Here is a 19,219-nt window from a genome sequence, read left to right as displayed (position 1 = left end):
CAGGCCTAAGATTGTGCTTAATTTAATGGAATAAGCTGAAGAGCTGCAGCACTGTTTAGAATGTGATAATGAAGTGATTGCAACACCAAAGAGCTCTTAGACATTTTTTTTGTGTTGCATCAAGGGCCAGTAAGGTTCAACTAGTTTATAATCAAATGTACAGCTGCTTGTAATCAAAGACTTGAGTTTTCATAGAATCTCAATGTATAAATCTGGCATTTTCTATCAATACCAAAATAACACCCAAATCTTTCTTTGAGTGTTATTTTGCTGAATAACACAAATCACAGCAGTTATTCAGCAAAACGTTACTTTATTTTATTTGAGGATTTCACTTTTGGCTGGACTCTGACTTGGATGTGGATGCCCTCAGAGAAGAAAGGCGGCGCCTCTTGGCAATCTGTTCCTGACGCTTCTCCTTGGCCTCCTGTTTTTAAGAATTAAAGAAAATTTGAACAAACAAAAATATGGTGGTGGTTTAGACATTCTCAGAAAAAATGTTTTCAACAGCAATCAAAGATCCAACCATAAGAGTACAAATGTAAATGCTGACTGTGGGAATAGTAACCGTCTTGTCATTATCAACTTTATTTTGACTTCAATATTGACACACTGTCTTAGCAGTAATCCTATAACTTTTTTTGTAGTTCTGATCCGGGCTTTATACTTCTGAAGCCCGGAATGACTGTAGTATTGTTTTTAGAAAACATTTGAAAATAGAGCGCACCTTCATCCTCTTAGCCAGCAGCTTGGCATACTCAGAGGCCTCCTCTTTGTTCTTCTGGGTGCGTTGTCTTTTGAGGGCAATGCGGCGGCGCTTGTGCTGCAACACACGAGGAGTCACCAGTCTCTGGATCTTGGGGGCCTTAGTTCTCGGCTTCTTGCCTAAAAGAGGGAAGTGGCCATCAGAAACAATTCAAGACAGCAAAAAAAAAAACTGCTTAGCTCTCCTAGGTTGAAGCTCTTACTTCAGTCTAAACATCATTGTTGGTCTATGGTCAATTTCATTGAACTATAAGAAAGCAGCTCAATCACAAAAAAGCCAGATTTGGAATTATACTCTTTTCTACTTTTTGAAAGGAAACACAGAAATTGTGATGGATCCCACAATTTTGCAGTACTGATGTTAAAAAAGAAACTAATACACCTATACAATGTTAAAGATGTACCAAAAGAAGGATTGTGCAACATGATATATCAAAAACAGAAAAAAAGAACAGAGGCTCCTCCAACAAATTTAAAAGCAAAAATCCTCCTTTTGGGTTTTGATTTACACGCCATAATCTCCGTGTAAAAACATTCATGCAGGCTTGGACACAACATTCACCTTCTTTAGTCAGGGGTCTCCTCACGACATACTGCCTCACGTCATCCTCCTTGGCCAGGTTGAAGAGCTTGCGGATCTTGCTGGCCCTCTTGGGACCAAGTCGGCGAGGGACAGTGCTGTCGGTCAACCCAGGAATGTCCTTCTCACCTTAATGGAATGACATCAGAACGTGAGTGAATAACAGAGCAAATTTTCAGTTCTACAAAATCTAAAACGGGATACACATACTCAACTCTAAAATTGAAGGGAAACAATAAGATCATGGTGCTTGCTTTCTTTTTTCAACATAGCACCAGTTACAAGGTATTGTTTACTGACAAGATTAGATTTAGCCATTTGACAAACCATTCATTATCTGTTTTATGACAACAGATTTTATATTGTTTTCAGCTCCGTAGAGTAGGATAGTTAAGCTCTGCCTTCATTTATTAAGGGGAGGAACAAAAATAATTCAAATAATACAGGGTTCCAGATAATCAGTTCTCCTGAGTGGGAGAAATATGAAACAAAACACAGAAGATCTAAACATTTCAATTTCACATTATAAAAACTGTCACAGTTGTTATAGTGAGGAAGCATTGCAGTTCAACCATCCACTTTCACTGGGTCTGGTCGTATCTGGAAAGCAGCTCCACAGTTACTCTGGCAACACACTATCCCCTCTTACTTGACTATTAATCAGTCAAAAGAGACTCCTTGGTGTGCCATCTATATATGCAGCAAGTCATTGACCTACATAGGCTAACATTACTAATCCAGCATGAATAAATAAAAGCTTTACACAGTTGGGTTTTCCTCCACCAGGTGCAGGTTACCTTTCTTGACGATGACCAAGTTCAGAACGCTGAGGTTGGCATCAACGATGCAACCCCGGACAGACTTGCGCTTGCGCTCGCCGGTCCTGCGGGGACGGTAGCAGGAATGGCCCTTGCTGAGCAGCAGGCGGACACGGCCATGAGTTAGTACCCCCTGCTTCATGGGGAAGCCCTGCTTGTCGTTACCGCCGCTGATGCGCACCACGTAACCCTACACAAAAATAGTTTTTAACATATGCAGAAAAAAAGAGGCAGTTTCCTTTCAGAATGTTCTAATCCTAAACAATTCCTAACAAAGAGTATCAGTAATCCACAACCAAGAGTTTTCACAAGTCTCTAAATGTCAGACTTAAATCCTTTTGAGAGTCATTAAGTCAGACCAACATAAATAACAAATCAAGTCAAATTAACGGGATGAATAATTTGGGTTGGAGTTTTTTGACTGGCATGTGGATCTATTACTTTTGCAGCCAGACTACTTACACTTATTCACTTTACAGAACATGCATAGATTCATCAGTCATCTTTCAGTCAAACATTAAAATCCCTAATCAAGTCACACTTAAATAGACAAAACTATGTACAAAACATTCATGAAGACTGAATGTTACTTTGTTCTAAACCATGGGCATATTTAGAATTTTACAGCATTGAAATATAGATATTTAAATGTGTGATGCTGACTTTCAGATGCTATAAAATCTGCAAATCTGATCTTAAATGTAAAAAGTGAATTCTGATAAACACATTCAATTCTAATGTGATCTGCATTTCCATCACAAACTCGAAGAAATGCTTATTTTAGCAAGAAAAAATATGTATCAATGCAACACTGCACAAAACAAAATTTGTCTCAAAGAGAGACATGCTCAACACCTTTATTCTTGCCAATTTGCTACAGTCAGCAAACCAACCAATTCCAAATCCCACCTCACGCACTAAACTGTAGTGTCTAATACAAGGAAGTCATACATATTACAATCCCAGATGTTTCATTTATTCCAACAGGTCATTGGGAGAGCCCAGCTGTTTCAATCTGCCACGGGTAACTGGGCTGATCGCATCTGGAAAGCTGCTCTACTATTGCTCTGGCAACACACTGTCCCCCCTTACAGACTATGGGTCAGTCACAAGGGTCTCCGGTGTGCCATGATGATGTGCAATGGAGAGAGAAACTTACCTTCCACTCATCTCCCAAAGGGTCAGCAGCCACCTCAGTGGCCATACGCTTCTCATAAAAGATGCGCAGCTTCCTCTCATCATCAACTTCAATCAGCTTCTGGCAGCCGGTAGCAGGGAATGAGATGTTTAGCTAAAAATCAATGTGTAAGAAATAAGTGTTAGAGCTTTTGATCATTACAGAAACACATAGACAACATGCAAAAACTACACGTGATAACTAGGATAATCAATAAAATTAATGAAACTTCTAGACATCTGTTAAATACGTTCTAGAAATAGTGCCAGTTTCAATTGGCGAATGAGTAGAACAGAGGCCTGTTAGCTTTTCTGCCGGGTCCAATTCAAAGTTGAAAACACTAGTTGTGTGTAGTCTTTTCAAGAACATAACCAGACTGTTGTATTAAGCTGTTAAAAAGCGCGTCTCCCTCGAAACAATAAAATAAATTTCACAAATACTTTTCAATGTAAGCAGTTGCACACTGTACGGCCATGTTTCTACAGCTCACTTTCCGACGGGCTAGTCAGCTAGCTCGTCACAATCAAAGCTCATCCTCAACTACAAAGCCACAATACCCGCATTAAACTAAACGCATTAAAAGTTTAAGATGATGGCTTTATTTCAACCAATATATTTTAACGATACTAGCTTTCTCAAACAAAATAATAGCAACTCATGGTTGTACCTTCATTTTGCCAAACCGACCCAACGACGGTCCGCCAGGGGAAAGAGGCAGGATATCCGCTCCGTGATCTCACATAGAACAAAGTAATCTCGCGATAGCTAACTCGCTGTCATGAACGACCCTGTTAACGTGTCAATAAAGTAAATTGAAACGAAATCAAGTCATTTTATGTTATTTTGACTTTTTATCATCAATATACGTCAATCTTAGAAGAAGACAAGCGTATAACAATTAAACCTACATAACGTGAGGCGTAATGCTGCTCTGCAGCGTCACATTTACACAAATAAAAGTACAGGCAACATTAACATCATACAATGTTATATGATTCGTCCTTTTTTTCTTTACCTTTTTAGAAATTATTGACACCCATTATGTAATAATAGATAGTATTTGTTTATTTTCATTTATATTTCAACATTATATTTTACTTTCGTGAAACACTTGATATGCAATATGTAGAAAAAAATATGTTTTTCGGAGTGTAGTTGAAGTCAACCAATTTTTTTGTGTGCACGAAACTTTGCAAATAAAGCCGATTTTGATTTGTTACCAATATGTCTACTGAGTCATAATCATATGTATTTGCAGCTCACTGCAATTATCAGAATATTAATATTCACTTTTAACCCTGAAAATTAATGTAAAAAATAATAACAAAGACACTAAAATAAGCATTTGATTAAATATTTTCTGTTTTTATTCATAATTATTATTTTAACATTTATTATTATTGACAGTAATTGAAAGAATATAATGCCACAAACAATATTGACCACTGCAGGGCGCCAGAGAGTAGATTAGCTCATGACATTGTAGCCTACACAAGTTGGAAAGTATTCCAATGAATAAAATTAACTTAAAATGGCTGCAAATGTTTAAAAGGGTATGTGAAATGCATAAAGGGGCTCCGACTTTCACTATATGGCTCTCCACTGGGATGAGCGGTCTCTCAACCAGTGATATCAGTAACACTGATATCACTGCTAATGTGACATCATTTTCTACATTGTAGAAATTATTTATTTTACCTTCAATGCTTAACACTGTCTCTGATGTTCAAGGTTATATAATGTTAAATTGTCGTTATTGCTATGTTTACTGTATTTGGAATGTTTTACTCCAACTGATAATATTTGACAGATGAAGAACTTCCACGTACGACTTCTGGACAACTCAGAGCTTTTTCTAACAGCTTCCTGTTCAGAGGGGACTATTTGTTTTCTGTTTATGTTGCGGTTGCAACAGTGTGTGTTTTTTCTGTTGTTGTTGAAGCTTGCATTCAAACTAGAATCTATTGTTTAAAGCTAAACATGCTATATGTATTGATGTATATATGTGTTACTAAAACAGTTGTCTATTTTGGATATCACTGGGTGTTGGAAAAGAAAAGGCTGAATTACTGGATTATTCCCTTCTCTTCCTTTGATGCTGCATAGTCTTCCAAATGTGTGCTTTGTGCCCACACTTGGTCAACTCATGCATCTTCATTCTCTGCAAGTGTCACTGGAAATGTCTTATGAAATAGAAGCCAGAACAAGAGAACAGTCCAGATGTCCTGTATGGGTACATCTTCGACAACCAAGACTTACTGCTAGCCGTTTCCGTGATGCTTGCAGAGGAAGTGCAGAGGAGGAGTCTGCTGCCACAGCACTGGCATCTCGGATGATTAGGGGCTCCACTAGACAAACTGCGGCCATGAAGCGTGGTCTGCAGGTGGAGTCTGAGGTGCTGGCAAACTAAGCTGAGATGTTGAGGGTCAACATGCTTCCTGTGGGATTCATTGTTCGCCCTGACACATCATATCTTGGTGCAAAGGTGTACGACCCGTCAGAATCACCCCTGTTTGAACTGGTTGAGGTAAAAAGCAGCATGAAGAATGATGCATCTCAGGTTGCTCACCTCAAGGTCCAGGATGACCACTCAGTTTTGAGGCGTTCACACGCCTACTGGCAGGTACTTGCTGGCAATCAGCGAATTGGAATGGTGCGACTTTAACAACAAATAGTTGTTACTCATGAAACAGACATGCTAACAACAATAACTGTTGAGCGGGTGTGGCGTGATGAGGCTTTCATTGATCAAATGAAATCTAAACTGGACTTATTTTAATTCAACACATTCATTGATGTATTCATGTCAATGCAATAAGAATTATAAAATGTGTAACTAACCCTTTTGTTCCTTTGCATTTCAAATATCCAATCTCAAGCTGTGTGAATCACTGTGAATAGTTGTTACTCATGAAACATACAGAGATGTGCAAATGTCTTTAAAAAGCAGTTGGATAATTTACAAAAATTTGTTTTCTTAACTGCAGTTGTCTTGAAACTTATGTTTTAAATTTTTTCTCCTTGAGGTTGCCTTAAGTATTTTTTTTAAATCAATGTATGGTGTACAATTATAAAATATGAAATGGTTATGGATTTTTTTGTTTTTACTATATATTGTAAATTGTACTTGATTTGTTTTTCTTGCAATTCAACTTAATACAAAAAGAAAGTCAAGTGTGCTGCGAAAGTGTGTTTTATTGAATATTTTTTGCAAAAGTCTAGACATTTAACTTTTTACATAGCATTACAACAATTAACATACAGAAATAATTTAGTCTGCAACACAAAATGGGCCTTGATAATTTGCCAAAACACAACAGTTGTGCCAGATTTGATTGACAGTTCCTTTAAAGTAAGAGGCACCGGGGAATCCCAGATGTGGTTGCACTTTACTCTAGGATTGCTCGCTCTACAATGATCCGCAGCCGAGCAATGGTCTGGGTCTCTCTCATTGCCGGTGCAGTGAAGTTATTCCAGGCAAACAGGAAAGGAACAGCTCTTCTTTTAAGGCGGCTGGTGGTGGATCCGCTAACAAAATCCTCCGGTGTGAAGTGGCGGCTACATACGAAAGTGCTCCCCGTCTTTATGCAAAAGTCCGGACCTTCATCTCTTCAGATCGACTGGATCCACTGCATCCGTTGGTCCGGGTCCGTCGGGAACGCATGATATGACAGATAAGGCTGTTTTCTTGCCCCACATGAACAACCAGGGACTGAATAAAAACAACTGCGCCGAGACTGAGCCATTTCCTAGCCTTTTAATGCGAACGCTATAGCCACCGGAAGTTGTCCAACCCCACATCCGCTTTCAAACCCGGAAGCGTGAAAAAGTTCTATTGACTTGTTCCGTTAAATTTATTTCTCTGTTGTGCTCTGTTTATATCTGTGTGTCAGCATTCTGCTTGTCTACCTTTCTGTATATGCCTCTGTTTTACTGGTTTTACTGTCTAGAAAGTTATTCTGCAAACTTTTATCAATTTTAGCAATTATCAAAATGTTCTGCTTCTTTTGATACTTTAAGCTATTTCTTTTGCTATGTTTTACTTTTTCAACTTTTTCTACTATTTCTGGTTTTATACAAATCTCTCCTTTTGCTAATCTGTGGTATATCTTTGGCAAACTTTCACTCTTTCGCAAAATATTTCTACCATACATAACTAGCTTTTTTCTGCTTTCCCCCCCTACTCCTTATGCTATGTTCTGCTTTTTATTTTATTTTCTGCAGCAATCAGTCCGCAAATATGCATTCTCACGGCTGTTAGGGACAGCAATTTTTCTAGTTACGGTAGCAACTCACTAAATAAGCCTTATGCTTTTGTAGGGTTTTTTGTTTGTTTGTTTGATGGTGTGGTTTTGATCGTGAGTGTTTAAAAAAAAACACCAAACACTTCCGGTTTTACCGGAGAAGGAAGCAGGGCGGAGTGAGTCCTCTTGCTCCGTGTGAACACTCTTTGAGGCCAGAGCGAGCAGCTGTCAGAGGACGGGGCAGCGCGTCACGAAGAGCAGAGAAGAGGCTTTGTAGAGGGAAGGACTGAGTGAAAATGCAGCACAGGAGCGAATCCCGACATCATCACTTGTCCACAGTCCGACTCAGGATCCAGACTTTGATCTGCTAGCGTGCAGCCACCGAGCTGGCTCAGATCGCAGACTTTCCTCCGGCTGTTGTTTTGTTTTGCTCTAATCTGCTGGAGGATCAGAGGCTGCACGGCGCTGCTGTCCACTCCACAGGACTTGTCCAGACATGAGCAACGTCAACCCGATTTTCTGGGACCAGTTGTTGGCTGGCAGCTCCGACGTTGACTGGTGTGAAGGGAATTACCTCATCTACCCCAGCATCGCAGAATTTTACAACACGGTCGGTATGAAGTCTCTGTTGAGTAAGCAGTGTTTTGCATAATGCAGTTTTTGTTTACAACCGGGGCTGCTCTGCTTTTGTTTCTCTCCGTCATGAATCGCCTTCTCACACTTCACCAACACGCCACCGTGTTGCCAATAATTATGAGTTAAAGAGACTTTTCAAAAGTGAATCTGCTTCATATATTTTCCTCTCCAGTTCAGTTGCTCTGCTGGACAACAGTGGGCAACATGTTGTTTCGATGCCACAGTGCTGTTTCCTCAAAGCGTTGTTGTTTCATTTCAGATCAGCAACGTCTTGTTCTTTGTTTTGCCTCCCATACTGATGTTCCTGTTCCGTGAATATGCCCAGCATTTCAACAGCGGGATCTACCTCATCTGGATCCTGCTGGTGGTGGTCGGTAAGTTAAAGACCTCCTCTACTTCATAGTGAGGATGAGCAGCCCATTCAGCTTCAGAGCTTCAGTGCTTTTGTTTAAAAAAATAATAAGAAGAAAGTGAGCTAATTGTTTTTATTGGTGGGTGAAAAGAAGCAGCTTCTTCTCTGTGCACATGCAGTTTCTATTATTCACATCTGACTGGTCGGCTGCTGAAAAGTCTTTTATAATATTCAAAGTTATCTGCTCAGTCTGCCTCGGTGTCCTCTGTGTGCTGATGTAATCTCAGACTGGCAGGATACAAGTTGAGATCAGAACCCACTTCCCAGGGTGGGGGCATTTCCACCATCTGCTTCTTGATTAATTTCGTCTTCTTTGTTACTCAAAAATCATTTTGTAAACGCAGGGAAACCTTGATCATGTAACTGTGCTCCAAACTATGCCATGACACTCAGTCACTCTTTTATGTTTGGTTCTGGAGGTGTGTGTGTTTCTCTAGATAATCTTCTTAAATCCAATTATTTAAAAATGGAAGTTGCACAAAATACTAAATTGCAATATCCATGTCTACTATTCTACAATTTGAAATATGGATAGTATGTTTCTTGAAAATAATAAACTTGAGCTCCTTCATGAACTTTCACTGACTCTGGTTTTCATGTATATAATAATTGGGGGCATAATATAATCGTTCATTTTCCAAAATGAACAATTTAGATCAGAGTTCAGCACAAATTTATAAAAACACTTGATGAACTTACTGATCTTTGTCCACTGGTCTGAGGTCCTGTTACCTACTGACACAGACGAAGACGAAAGGAAATGTGATTGTGCTAATTTTCCACTTTAGAAGTGATTACTGCAGCGATTTACATGATTAACGAGTCTGCTCAGTGTTTCCATTGGATTTTTTTTCTCAGACTGAGGTCACCTCTCAGGAACCGGTGAGGGGAGGGTTGGGTGGAGGACTTGGTGGTGGTGGGTGGTTCTGGTTATCTTTGCTGACTATGCAACCTGCGTGTTTTCAAACAGCGCTGAGAAAACGAGGCGCTTGACCTCCATTCACACACAACGGCTCCATTCACTGCTGTGATCTATAAATCAGACGTGCATTTTAACTATATTTGCTTAAAAATGAAGCTATGATCTACTAGCTTGATATTTGTTCTGATAAAAATAATCATATTGATTTCCTTTTCAGATCAAGACATACAATTAAAAAAAACATTTGTAAATGTTTATACTTCCAACTACATTGTTTTTAACCCTTCTCTTCTGCAGTTTATTAGAGCCACTTTGTATAATTTACCGTTTTAGAGCCTACATTTTCGGCTCATTTGGAAACAATTTTCCTTACAGCTAAAGAAAAAAGAAGAGACCATGAGGCATTTGGTTCCATTTTTCAGAAACGGGGCAGATTCATAGACTAAAGCAAGCAGAATTTAAGATTTTTTTATTTATTTTATTTCGGTGTGCAGTATTACTATTAGTATCATCTCTCTCTCTGTCTGTCTGTCTCTCTGTGTATATATATCATATATGAAAAGCCTTAAGGAGTTTTCATTCAGCTGACAGTAGGTGTGTAGCAACAGGTGGGGAAGGGGAGTTATGGCATTACTCAGTAGTCATTCTGGATCTTTCTCTAGCATCTTATTACACAGACTTTAAACCATACGGGCAGATTGATGAGGATGTTTTGAAAATATACTCATTTAAAAAACTTTCTTTAATCCTTAACCCATACCTTGGTAGATTCTTCATGCATGACTATAGAATAAGAAAAAAACCCTATATGTGGCGTTACAGCAATGTTGTGACTGTGTCCCATTAAGAATATTTTAGCTTCCATTTTTAGAATGGAAGCTAATAATTTTTTTTTAGTTGACGACTTAATGATGTTAAAATAAGCATAAAAGGCTTTTTAAATGCATAATGAATGCAAAAAAAACCTCGGTTTTAAAATAAAATGTTTTTCTCAATTGGCATTCATAGTTCATTTTATAATATAAAATAAAATTAATATGCAGCAGCTGTGCCATAGGTTATTTAGGGTGTATATTGCAGGTTTTAGTGATTCATAAAATGACCTAATTGTTTTGACAACTTGGTGGATAAGCAGATATGTGGCCCTAATAAAATCCCTAGTAGGTTTTGATCACATCATTCCTTTGTGATTTTGTAACTTACCAGTTTTGGTCGTTTCATGCATTGAACTTTCCACTCACTGTTTAATTCTAACAACAACAGAAGTTGTTTTAAAATAGAAATGTCCTTCAGTTATTGTCCACACTTATTTTTATTTATCTTTGCGAATTTCTTTCTCACAGGCATTGGATCAACGTATTTTCATGCCACACTCAGCTTCCTCGGCCAAATGCTGGATGAGCTGGCCATCCTTTGGGTCCTCATGTGCGCCATCGCCATGTGGTTTCCAAAGAGATACCTGCCAAAGATGTTCAGGAGAAATCGGTATGTTGATCATTCCAAGTGAAACCTGCAGGAAGCAGAAATACGGTTTGAGATGTAAGGAAAAGGCTAATTGGTTAATTTATTTGTCTATTTTAAGAGACAGAAGTGGAGTTTACTATGGGTCATTGGCTTCTCTCATGATGCATTTACTGTTATGACTCATTATATCTAAATATAGGCACATCCAAGATAGCTGACACCAGTAAAAGCAGCATCACATGTCTGTACTTCTTATATTGTCACAGAGACTTGATGGCAGCTCTCCTGCTGCAAGCTGTCGCTTAATATTTTCTCTGCTTATTGCCCATCGGCAGCTGAACCAAGTGGTTGTGAATTATTTGAATCGAGTGGTCTTTCTTTTCCTCAAGCAGGTAAAATAGAACAGGAGTTGGCTAAAATCACATGGAGAGAAAATGAAACAACAGAAAAGCACAATATAACTACAGTAAAAGGTCTGATTAATTCTAACACAACTAGAGTAAATGACTTGGATTTGCTTAATACAAGTGAAATTATTACGTTCATACAGGAATACATTATCTACACAAACTAGAAGTGAATAAACAAAATCTCTGGATGGCTGCCATCCAGAGATTTTCATATCCTTGTTGCTTTTTTCTGCTTCTTTATGTAGTTTAAGGTTTAAAGTGGTCATCGGCATTCTGTCTGGGATCACCACTGGACTGGCTTTTGTTAAACCTGTGGTCAACTCGCTGTCGCTCATGACTCTGGGCATCCCCTGCACAGTGCTTCTTATCACAGAGCTGAAAAGGTGAGGAGAGATTATCTGATCTCAGCATGCATTACGCAACATCATACAACAAAATGTGAACCTTCTGCTCTGCATGAGTCAATCAGAAACAGAGTAAAATTTGTATGAGCAATAAATGCTACATAATATCTTCATGAAAATGACTGGCTTTGTTTGTGCCATTTCTATCGCTGACTCATTTCCAACTCTAACTTGTTTTTGTGTCCATTCCATTGTTTCTCTACATTTGTGAGTCATGCTATGAGTGTGTCGGTTTAGGAATTTGCCATTCAAATTCAAGCTGCAAAATATTTTTTAAGTTGTTCCTGTTATTTCTAAATTTATTTTCCAAGATTTTTAGTTGAAGTCCTTTGTTTCTGTCATAAATCATTCACTGTTTTGGTAACGCTGTCACTATTGAAGCAGAATGGAAGCTAATAATTTTAAGGAATTTGTGTGCCATTTGCTCATTGTTTCCTTTAAGTAAATGTGGTCATGTGACATTTCATAAGATTAAGGGTCTTATGAAAAAAAATTTTAATTACACTTTGATTTTAGCATTTTTCTAATGCATTTATATGCGGTGGCTAAGTACATGCATGCAAATGGTTAATGACACACAATGAAAATACATTAGGATGAAATAACAGGTGGGTGTTGAGTGTTGAAGGAGGCACAGCACTCTGATTATAGGAATCTCATAATGCCTTAATAATTTATGGATCAAAAGTTAAATGGCTAAAACAACCAAAAAAATGAGTGAGAAAAAAATTCTAAAGAGAAGGAGTGAAACCTCCTGAAACCCAGAAGAACCATTAATCAAGACTTCTTAGATCTAGGAGCAAGACATAAAGGACGACTCATCACTACGGCTCAGTGCCTTATGTAGCAATAACATGATGAGGTCAGAACAGGAAGAAAACCCTAATGGCTTCACCGTCCAAAGCACAACAACATTTGATCTTAAATCTCTTGCAATTTTAATGTTGAAGGCTTGTTTTCTTATCCTGACTAATTGATTATTTTTATGCTCATATGTCCCTGAAAACACATTTCCAACAAACTCCTTGTTTGTGTCAAAGAGAGCCTGTGTGAGAGCCTCTTGGCATTTCCTCTGTCTCAGTATCTACATGTTGTGCTTTTTCAACACTTACAAGCATCAGTCCTGAAACATTAGGTCACCTATTGTTTCATTTCTGGCTAGTTCTTGACATTATCGCAGCACCAGTCATCTGTTAAAGCCTCTTGTTATTTTGCAAGACCAGACATAGTTCCTGTAGACATGGCTGATGGACTCCTGCCCTCAGAAAGAACATACTGTTTTGTTGTTGTTTGACTTTTCTACACTGTGACTCTTGACCCCCCTTTGACGGAGTTCCAGCTGCAAAAAAAAACAAAGTGCTCTGTGTTTTCAGACGGACAATATAACGCTTATTTAAGCGGAAAGTGTAAAACCAGAAATTCTAGTCAGAGTTTTGCCATAAAATGTGTTGGCATTATAAGAGAAGATGAAGAGATGATGAAAAAAACCCTGAAAATAAACATGTTTAACTGCAATCGTGTAATCGCACACTAAATAATAAAAATAACAAATATATTACATTATAATTTAAAGCTATAGGCAAATCCAACTTTCAGTTTGTGTAAATTCTTCAAGAATGGAAAATATATTATGACAGGGAGTTGTTGTTTTTTGGTGCAGCATTTAAGCTGCAGTGGGTGTGCTATTTGTGAAGGCCATCAGGGCTTCAGTTTCCAACCTTGAGACCTTTGCTGCATTTCTTTCTCTCTCTCACAGCCCATTTCCTGCATGAAAGCCACTTGGAAAACAATTTTCAAACTAAATAATTTCTGGTACACTAATTGCTGCCTTCGCATTGAATACTTTGTATACTTAGTCTTCTATAACATTTCATAAGGTTGGAGCATACAGAGAGAGATTTTTATCTCTCTGATGTTTGTATTTCATCCCAGGTTTTCTCATATTCAGTCCACTAGCAGAATCTATCAGACTTTTACATGTAAAATTACAGGTATTTCTTGGAGCTTAATATGCCACACACTCAACCAAGATTAATGGTACTTTTGAAAAAAAAAAAAAAAAAAAAAAAACTGGCTCCACAGATTCTACATCATAAAGTGAACAGTTGCCATTGGCTACTTTCAATATTAATCTTTTGTTTTTCTTTAAGCATTCCAAAAGGTTCTGTAAAGATAGTTGTAATTTAGATATTATCTTACCTTTAGATATTACTACCTTTAATTTGTGACTTTGGATGGGAAAGCAATAAAAGCAGGTCAGGTATCTCTGCTTTTCTCTCTCTGTCTCCTAAATTCTGCTGACTTTGAATTCCAAGAATATTTTTTGGGTGTTTGGAATCAGAGGACTCAAACTAAGTTCTTCGCATAGCTTCAGTCGGGCTCTTGACATCAAATAAGCAATTTATTGCATCATTAGTAGAAAATATGTCCACTAGGTAAACAACTCCCAACAAGTTGCACTAATTAAGATTTTTTTCTTTCTCAAATTCTCCAGGACATTCAGCGATGTTTCCTCCTAACGGGACTCTTTGTTCTGTCGGGTTTTTTTATCTTCGTTTCTCCTGCAACATGAGAGGACAGCAGATATCCTGCAGCCTACTGATAGTTTTCGTTGGCAGGAAGTTAGTCAACCGAGGACAATCTGTACATTAAGTTATAAAGGCCAAAGGGTGCAAAGCTTTGAGAACAGTAAAGATTTTCTTTTTTGGGAATACAAATATTTAGTGTATATCGGAGTTATAATGATGGTTTAATGACTTTTTCCCTTTGTAGTCTTCTAGTTCCTGTTGCTAATGAGACACTGTTACCCCTTTCCTGTTTCCTTAAAATGGTTACATAACATAGAGACACTTCACCAGCAAGGCTGATCAGCTGACTTTCTTCCCTTCATAAAAATGTGGGCAGAATGAGTCAAGTAATTTAGATTTGTCTTTTTGCCACATTTTATGCCCAAACCATCTCAGCTGACTCGTTTCAAAGCAGAAGAGTAGCTGCTCTTCTTCAAACTCCATCCCAGGCGATGGCACTCTTTTCCCACTACAAAGATCCTTTTCATTCCAGCTTGAATTCAGGACGTTTTTCTTCAGTCATGATCAATTCATGATGACCATTAGTCAGGGATGGGACCTAAGGACCAGTGACTGTAAACATTTGCTTTTCAAGGCAAATAGTGTCATTTTATAACATAATCAAATAACTGTGTTACCTTTAGCTGTCATAAAAATGCTATATATGTCAAATATCACTTATTTAAATGATATAAAAGCAATTTTACTTCTTGATTTAATGCCTTGAAATTGGGCCTCTGTCTCCTTAAGGACTCTTGCTCTTTCTGAAACTCCACCTTCAGGAAATTATCACAACATCGCTTTTCTATTAACCCTTTAACAATGTTTTTACAAGTGTTACACTGAGAATTAGCTCAGAAACTGCAGCTTCAAGGAGGAGCTTTGCCTTGAAGGTGGCACTTGGTCCAACCAGGTGGTTTCGACAGCTGAACTGTTGCCATAGCAGATTAAAAGATTTCTCAAACATGGATGAAAGAATTAAGGCAACACTCTCGGTATGTTTTTGATGAGAGAACAACATTATAACATGATGAAAAAAGTAGATTTTACGTGATACTGTCCCTGTAAATAATCAGTTCCTTAACATTTATTTTTTTAAGTATTAGTTCTACTGGCAGATAATTTAATACATTACAATACATTTTCCCATCCTATAAGTAAAATATTCTGCCAGTTGAACAAGTAAATTTTCATCAATATTAAGGAATTATTTACTAAAACAGTCTACTATATCTCTCTGAAAAAAAAGCTACTTGTAAGTTAGCTTTGGCCTATTTTCAGTGCACTAAGATATTTGCACAAGAAACTTGACCAAAAATACCTAATAAGTGATTTTTGGTTGAGAACAATGGCTTAAGATTTAGAGGAGCTGATCCTCCTTCTTACACTAAGAACAAGAGGCATCCTGTGCTGAAAATGGGACAATGCTTTGGTTAAACAAGGACCTGTTAGCCGTTAAGAACATCCCCAGCACCACATACACAAACATGGACATAAACTCGCAACCAGAACAACAAAACTCTTGTGGTCTTCTCAACCAAACTCACAGCTGGTGTTATAATTATGTCAGCGCACACAATAAGCCTGAATGGGAACAAAGGTTAAAAACTGAAACCATGTTTCAAGTGCTGTTTGACTCATCTCTCCTTGGAACAATGGCACCAAATAAGGCACCAGTGAAACGGTGCGTCTCCGCCAGCACACTGCTGCGTCATCAGGACAGCTCTGTCACAGCCAGGCCTCCATGTCTCTGCCTCAGTGTCACAAGAATTTCTAAGGAGGACAACACTAAGAATAGCTTATCAGTGGCACTCTGGATTAGCACGTCTTTGTAGGTCAGGAGATGTTTATTTACGTGGGGATTACATACAACTTTCCCTCTTAAACACCCACATGTGGCAACATCAAGGCTATTTAAGACCAAAAAAACCCTCCTTATTAGACACACAGTGGAATATTTCTTCACAATGCAGTCACAGTTGTACCAGAGTGCACCGTCTGTTTTAATGCGTAAATTAATGCGTTAGAATAATTTAAATATAACCTCAAGCAAAAAAAACCCCACACGACACATCCCACCATGTAGTGGTGTACTTATTTTACTTATGAGTTATTTCTATAACAATTGAAGCAAAATGGAAAGGTTTTTGTAAAGTGAGTGCACCCAAAACTCTAGATTTTTACAAAATGTATAATAAAATTTTTTCACACAGATAAATCATTTATAGAAATTGAACCAAGATAACTATCAACACTTAGTGACAGACTCTGATAATTGTTGCATTAGATGTAATCATTAAACTGCAATGGAAAAGTATCTGCATTAATTCTGAAGCAACTGACTGGGTCATTGCTGTCCAATGATGTTGTTTTTAGCCATTTTATTTTAGCTTCGCTCAAGATTTTATTCTCTGAGACTGAAACGCACCTGTGTGTGTGTTCAGCCTCGCACACATTTCTCATCTCACTCTCATTGCAGGTGTGAAAACTCGCGTGTGTTCAAGCTCGGGCTGATTTCTGGGATCTGGTGGGCATTGGCTCTGCTCTGCTGGATCAGCGACAGGATATTCTGCGAAATGTGGTCGTCGGTCAACTTCCCCTACTTACACTGTGCTTGGTGAGCTGAGAGTCAAGTCGGAGAACTCATACTGTCTAAGCAATCTAAGCTTGAGTTGCTGTACAAAGAAGAAAAAGTCAGTTTGTCGACACGCTTCCATTCAGAACTCATACAGATATACCACAGGCAATTTATTTCGGAGTGGATTTTATTTTGGAGTATCAATACACCAGACATTTCAGATTTCAACTTGTAAAACAAATAAATGAAAAAGAAACATTTCAAACAGATTTTTCTTTCAGCTCAGTTTTGAAGTACCCTATCACAGTAAAATGCATTGACCTGGTTGTCTTCCCAAGGTTCTTTAAGAATGTCAGAATGTTAGACTGTAAAGAAAAATGCATTGCCACACTTAGCATTGCTTTACTGATACTCTCCTCCTCCTACAGGCACATCCTTATCTGTCTGGCCTCCTACTTAGGCTGCGTCTGTTTCGCCTACTTCCACGTGGTGACCGAGGCGCCGGAACAAGGGCCGGTCATCATGTTCTGGCCCAACGAGAAGTGGGCCTTTATCGGTGTGCCGTATGTTTCGTTACTCTGCGTCCATAAGAAATCCTCCATTAAGGTGACTTAAGGTGGCCTTAGAAGCTCTCAGCTCTACAATTTTAACACCAGCATGATTTGGCAGTCCATCTGCGAGTCATGTTGCCCCCATTGCGTTCTTTTTGATTTGTCCGGAGGAGACGATGCACTTGTCACAGAGTATAAACTTTTTTTCTGCTCTGGAATCCTCTTTGAATCCCAATGGAGCAGGGATTTATGCAACTCTGATGTCATTAGTTTGTGAAATATGATGCAGGGTATCTCTTACAAAACATATCAAAGCCAACAAACCTTTGTAGTGTTCTACACCTATACTCAGGCTTTGGCTGGGACATCGTGTAACCGTCTCAGAGTGATAGTGTTGCAGTTATCTGTCTGCAGATTTTTGAAATTATAAGCTGGTTCCTTACGAGAACATAATTCACACCAAGCCTTTGGTCTCTTTTTGGCTGATGTGTTCCTTACTTCAAGCAAGCTACCCTGATAATAATTTTAAAGAACATATTGTGTTTCCTTTATTCGTATAGAAGGTGGTACCTTTAATCGTGGTGAATGCAGAATATTGACAAGATAGAGAAATGAAGAGTTAGATTTTGATATCAGAACATGGTTGATAAACTATTTTGCTCAAAAATTTGTCTTGTAATGTTAGTATTTAAGAGTTGACCAGGTTTATTATACTTCATTTAAAATTAGGATATTTCATCTAGTGACTACTCCTCAAGGTTAATGCAATATAAAATGTAAAGACATTTCAGCCAAGATATTGAGATAAAAAAATGGAATAGTAATTGCAAGTGAATGTGCATTGTTTCTGTAAGTTAGTTTTGGCGCCTATGAGCCAAGTCTATTTTTTTTTTGTCCATTATACCAAAACTATGTTGGAGTCATTATTGAAAAACTGCCAATGTATGAAATAGAGGGATGTATTTTTGATGTTTTTAAATGAAATGCCAACCCCAAAGGATAAGAACTGTTTACGTTTTTGCTTCTCAGATATTTGTTTGACATGTCAAAGCCTCACTCAGTTTGACTTTTCCGCTCGAACTGCATGCAAAGATTTTGAGCAACTAAAGATGTCAAAATGAGTTGTGCAATCACAAAAGGTCGATGAAGGGTTACAATTTTCAGAAACCCGACAAAAATGATTCTGAGACAATATTTTTTCAGAAAATAATTTGTTGTTAGCCTAAATATGTTTCCATTTCCATTTTACAGTGTTTCAGCTTTTTGTTCTGCTAGATGTTTTTAGAGAAACTTTAGGGAAGTTTGATGATGTGAAGAGATACCAAAAGTACCTGCAGTGTCACGCACAACACGTTGAATAATACAGGTGGCTGAAAGTGATGAGCTCATTGTGTCCTGCAGTGAAAGTGAAAACACTCATGCCATAAGAAGCTAATCAGCATCACATTAAGCATCCAGTGTAAAGAAAGAAGGGCTTTAAATGATGCTTTCTGCGTTGTGATGCTTGACAATAAGGAAGGATTGTTATTGGCTCAAATCTGTATGAATCTCAGTGTTTCTCCACTTGCATTCTCAATACAGATAAGTTGCACAGAAATATTTATTTTCATAAATTATCCTGTTTTGTACACAAATATTTGTAGCAGATTAGAGTTTTGATATTTTCTGTAATAAACAAAATTTTGAACATG

At 38.0% G+C, this 19,219-nt stretch overlaps 2 protein-coding genes across 2 annotated transcripts; one reads left to right on the top strand and one right to left on the bottom strand.

Moving 5' to 3' along the window:
- Positions 1 to 293: 293 nt before the first annotated feature.
- On the bottom strand, positions 294 to 4,075 carry rps6 (ribosomal protein S6). The gene is made up of 6 exons (XM_055041697.1): positions 4,008 to 4,075; positions 3,323 to 3,454; positions 2,143 to 2,353; positions 1,328 to 1,474; positions 728 to 885; positions 294 to 427 (listed from the first exon to the last, which is right to left on the bottom strand). The coding sequence occupies exons 1-6, from the start codon at positions 4,011 to 4,013 to the stop codon at positions 332 to 334; spliced, it is 750 nt and encodes a 249-aa protein (XP_054897672.1). The 5' UTR covers positions 4,014 to 4,075; the 3' UTR covers positions 294 to 331.
- A 3,493-nt stretch (positions 4,076 to 7,568) lies between these two features.
- On the top strand, positions 7,569 to 19,219 carry acer2 (alkaline ceramidase 2). Its single transcript, XM_055041492.1, has 6 exons — positions 7,569 to 8,194; positions 8,480 to 8,594; positions 10,898 to 11,039; positions 11,674 to 11,811; positions 16,879 to 17,016; positions 17,406 to 19,219. The coding sequence occupies exons 1-6, from the start codon at positions 8,081 to 8,083 to the stop codon at positions 17,590 to 17,592; spliced, it is 834 nt and encodes a 277-aa protein (XP_054897467.1). The 5' UTR covers positions 7,569 to 8,080; the 3' UTR covers positions 17,593 to 19,219.

This window comes from Poeciliopsis prolifica, unplaced genomic scaffold (genome assembly GCF_027474105.1).
Source record: "Poeciliopsis prolifica strain line A6 unplaced genomic scaffold, Auburn_PproV2 SCAFFOLD016, whole genome shotgun sequence".
Lineage (NCBI taxonomy): Eukaryota > Metazoa > Chordata > Actinopteri > Cyprinodontiformes > Poeciliidae > Poeciliopsis > Poeciliopsis prolifica.
The sequence above is the reverse complement of the archived record's forward strand: the minus strand, read 5'-3'. Positions and strand labels throughout refer to the sequence as shown.

What these genes read in the sequence shown, in the direction of transcription:
- rps6 (XM_055041697.1), bottom strand. An exon ending in CTTTGGGAGATGAGTGGAAG is followed by an intron (nt 2,354 to 3,322) that starts GTAAGTTTCTCT and finishes ATTTTTGTGTAG; the next exon opens with GGTTACGTGGTGCGCATCAG. An exon ending in CTTGGTCATCGTCAAGAAAG is followed by an intron (nt 1,475 to 2,142) that starts GTAACCTGCACC and finishes CATTCCATTAAG; the next exon opens with GTGAGAAGGACATTCCTGGG.
- acer2 (XM_055041492.1), top strand. Translation starts at nt 8,081, where the DNA reads ATGAGCAACGTCAACCCGATTTTCTGGGACCAGTTGTTGGCTGGCAGC. An exon ending in TCGCAGAATTTTACAACACG is followed by an intron (nt 8,195 to 8,479) that starts GTCGGTATGAAG and finishes GTTTCATTTCAG; the next exon opens with ATCAGCAACGTCTTGTTCTT. An exon ending in CCCTACTTACACTGTGCTTG is followed by an intron (nt 17,017 to 17,405) that starts GTGAGCTGAGAG and finishes CTCCTCCTACAG; the next exon opens with GCACATCCTTATCTGTCTGG.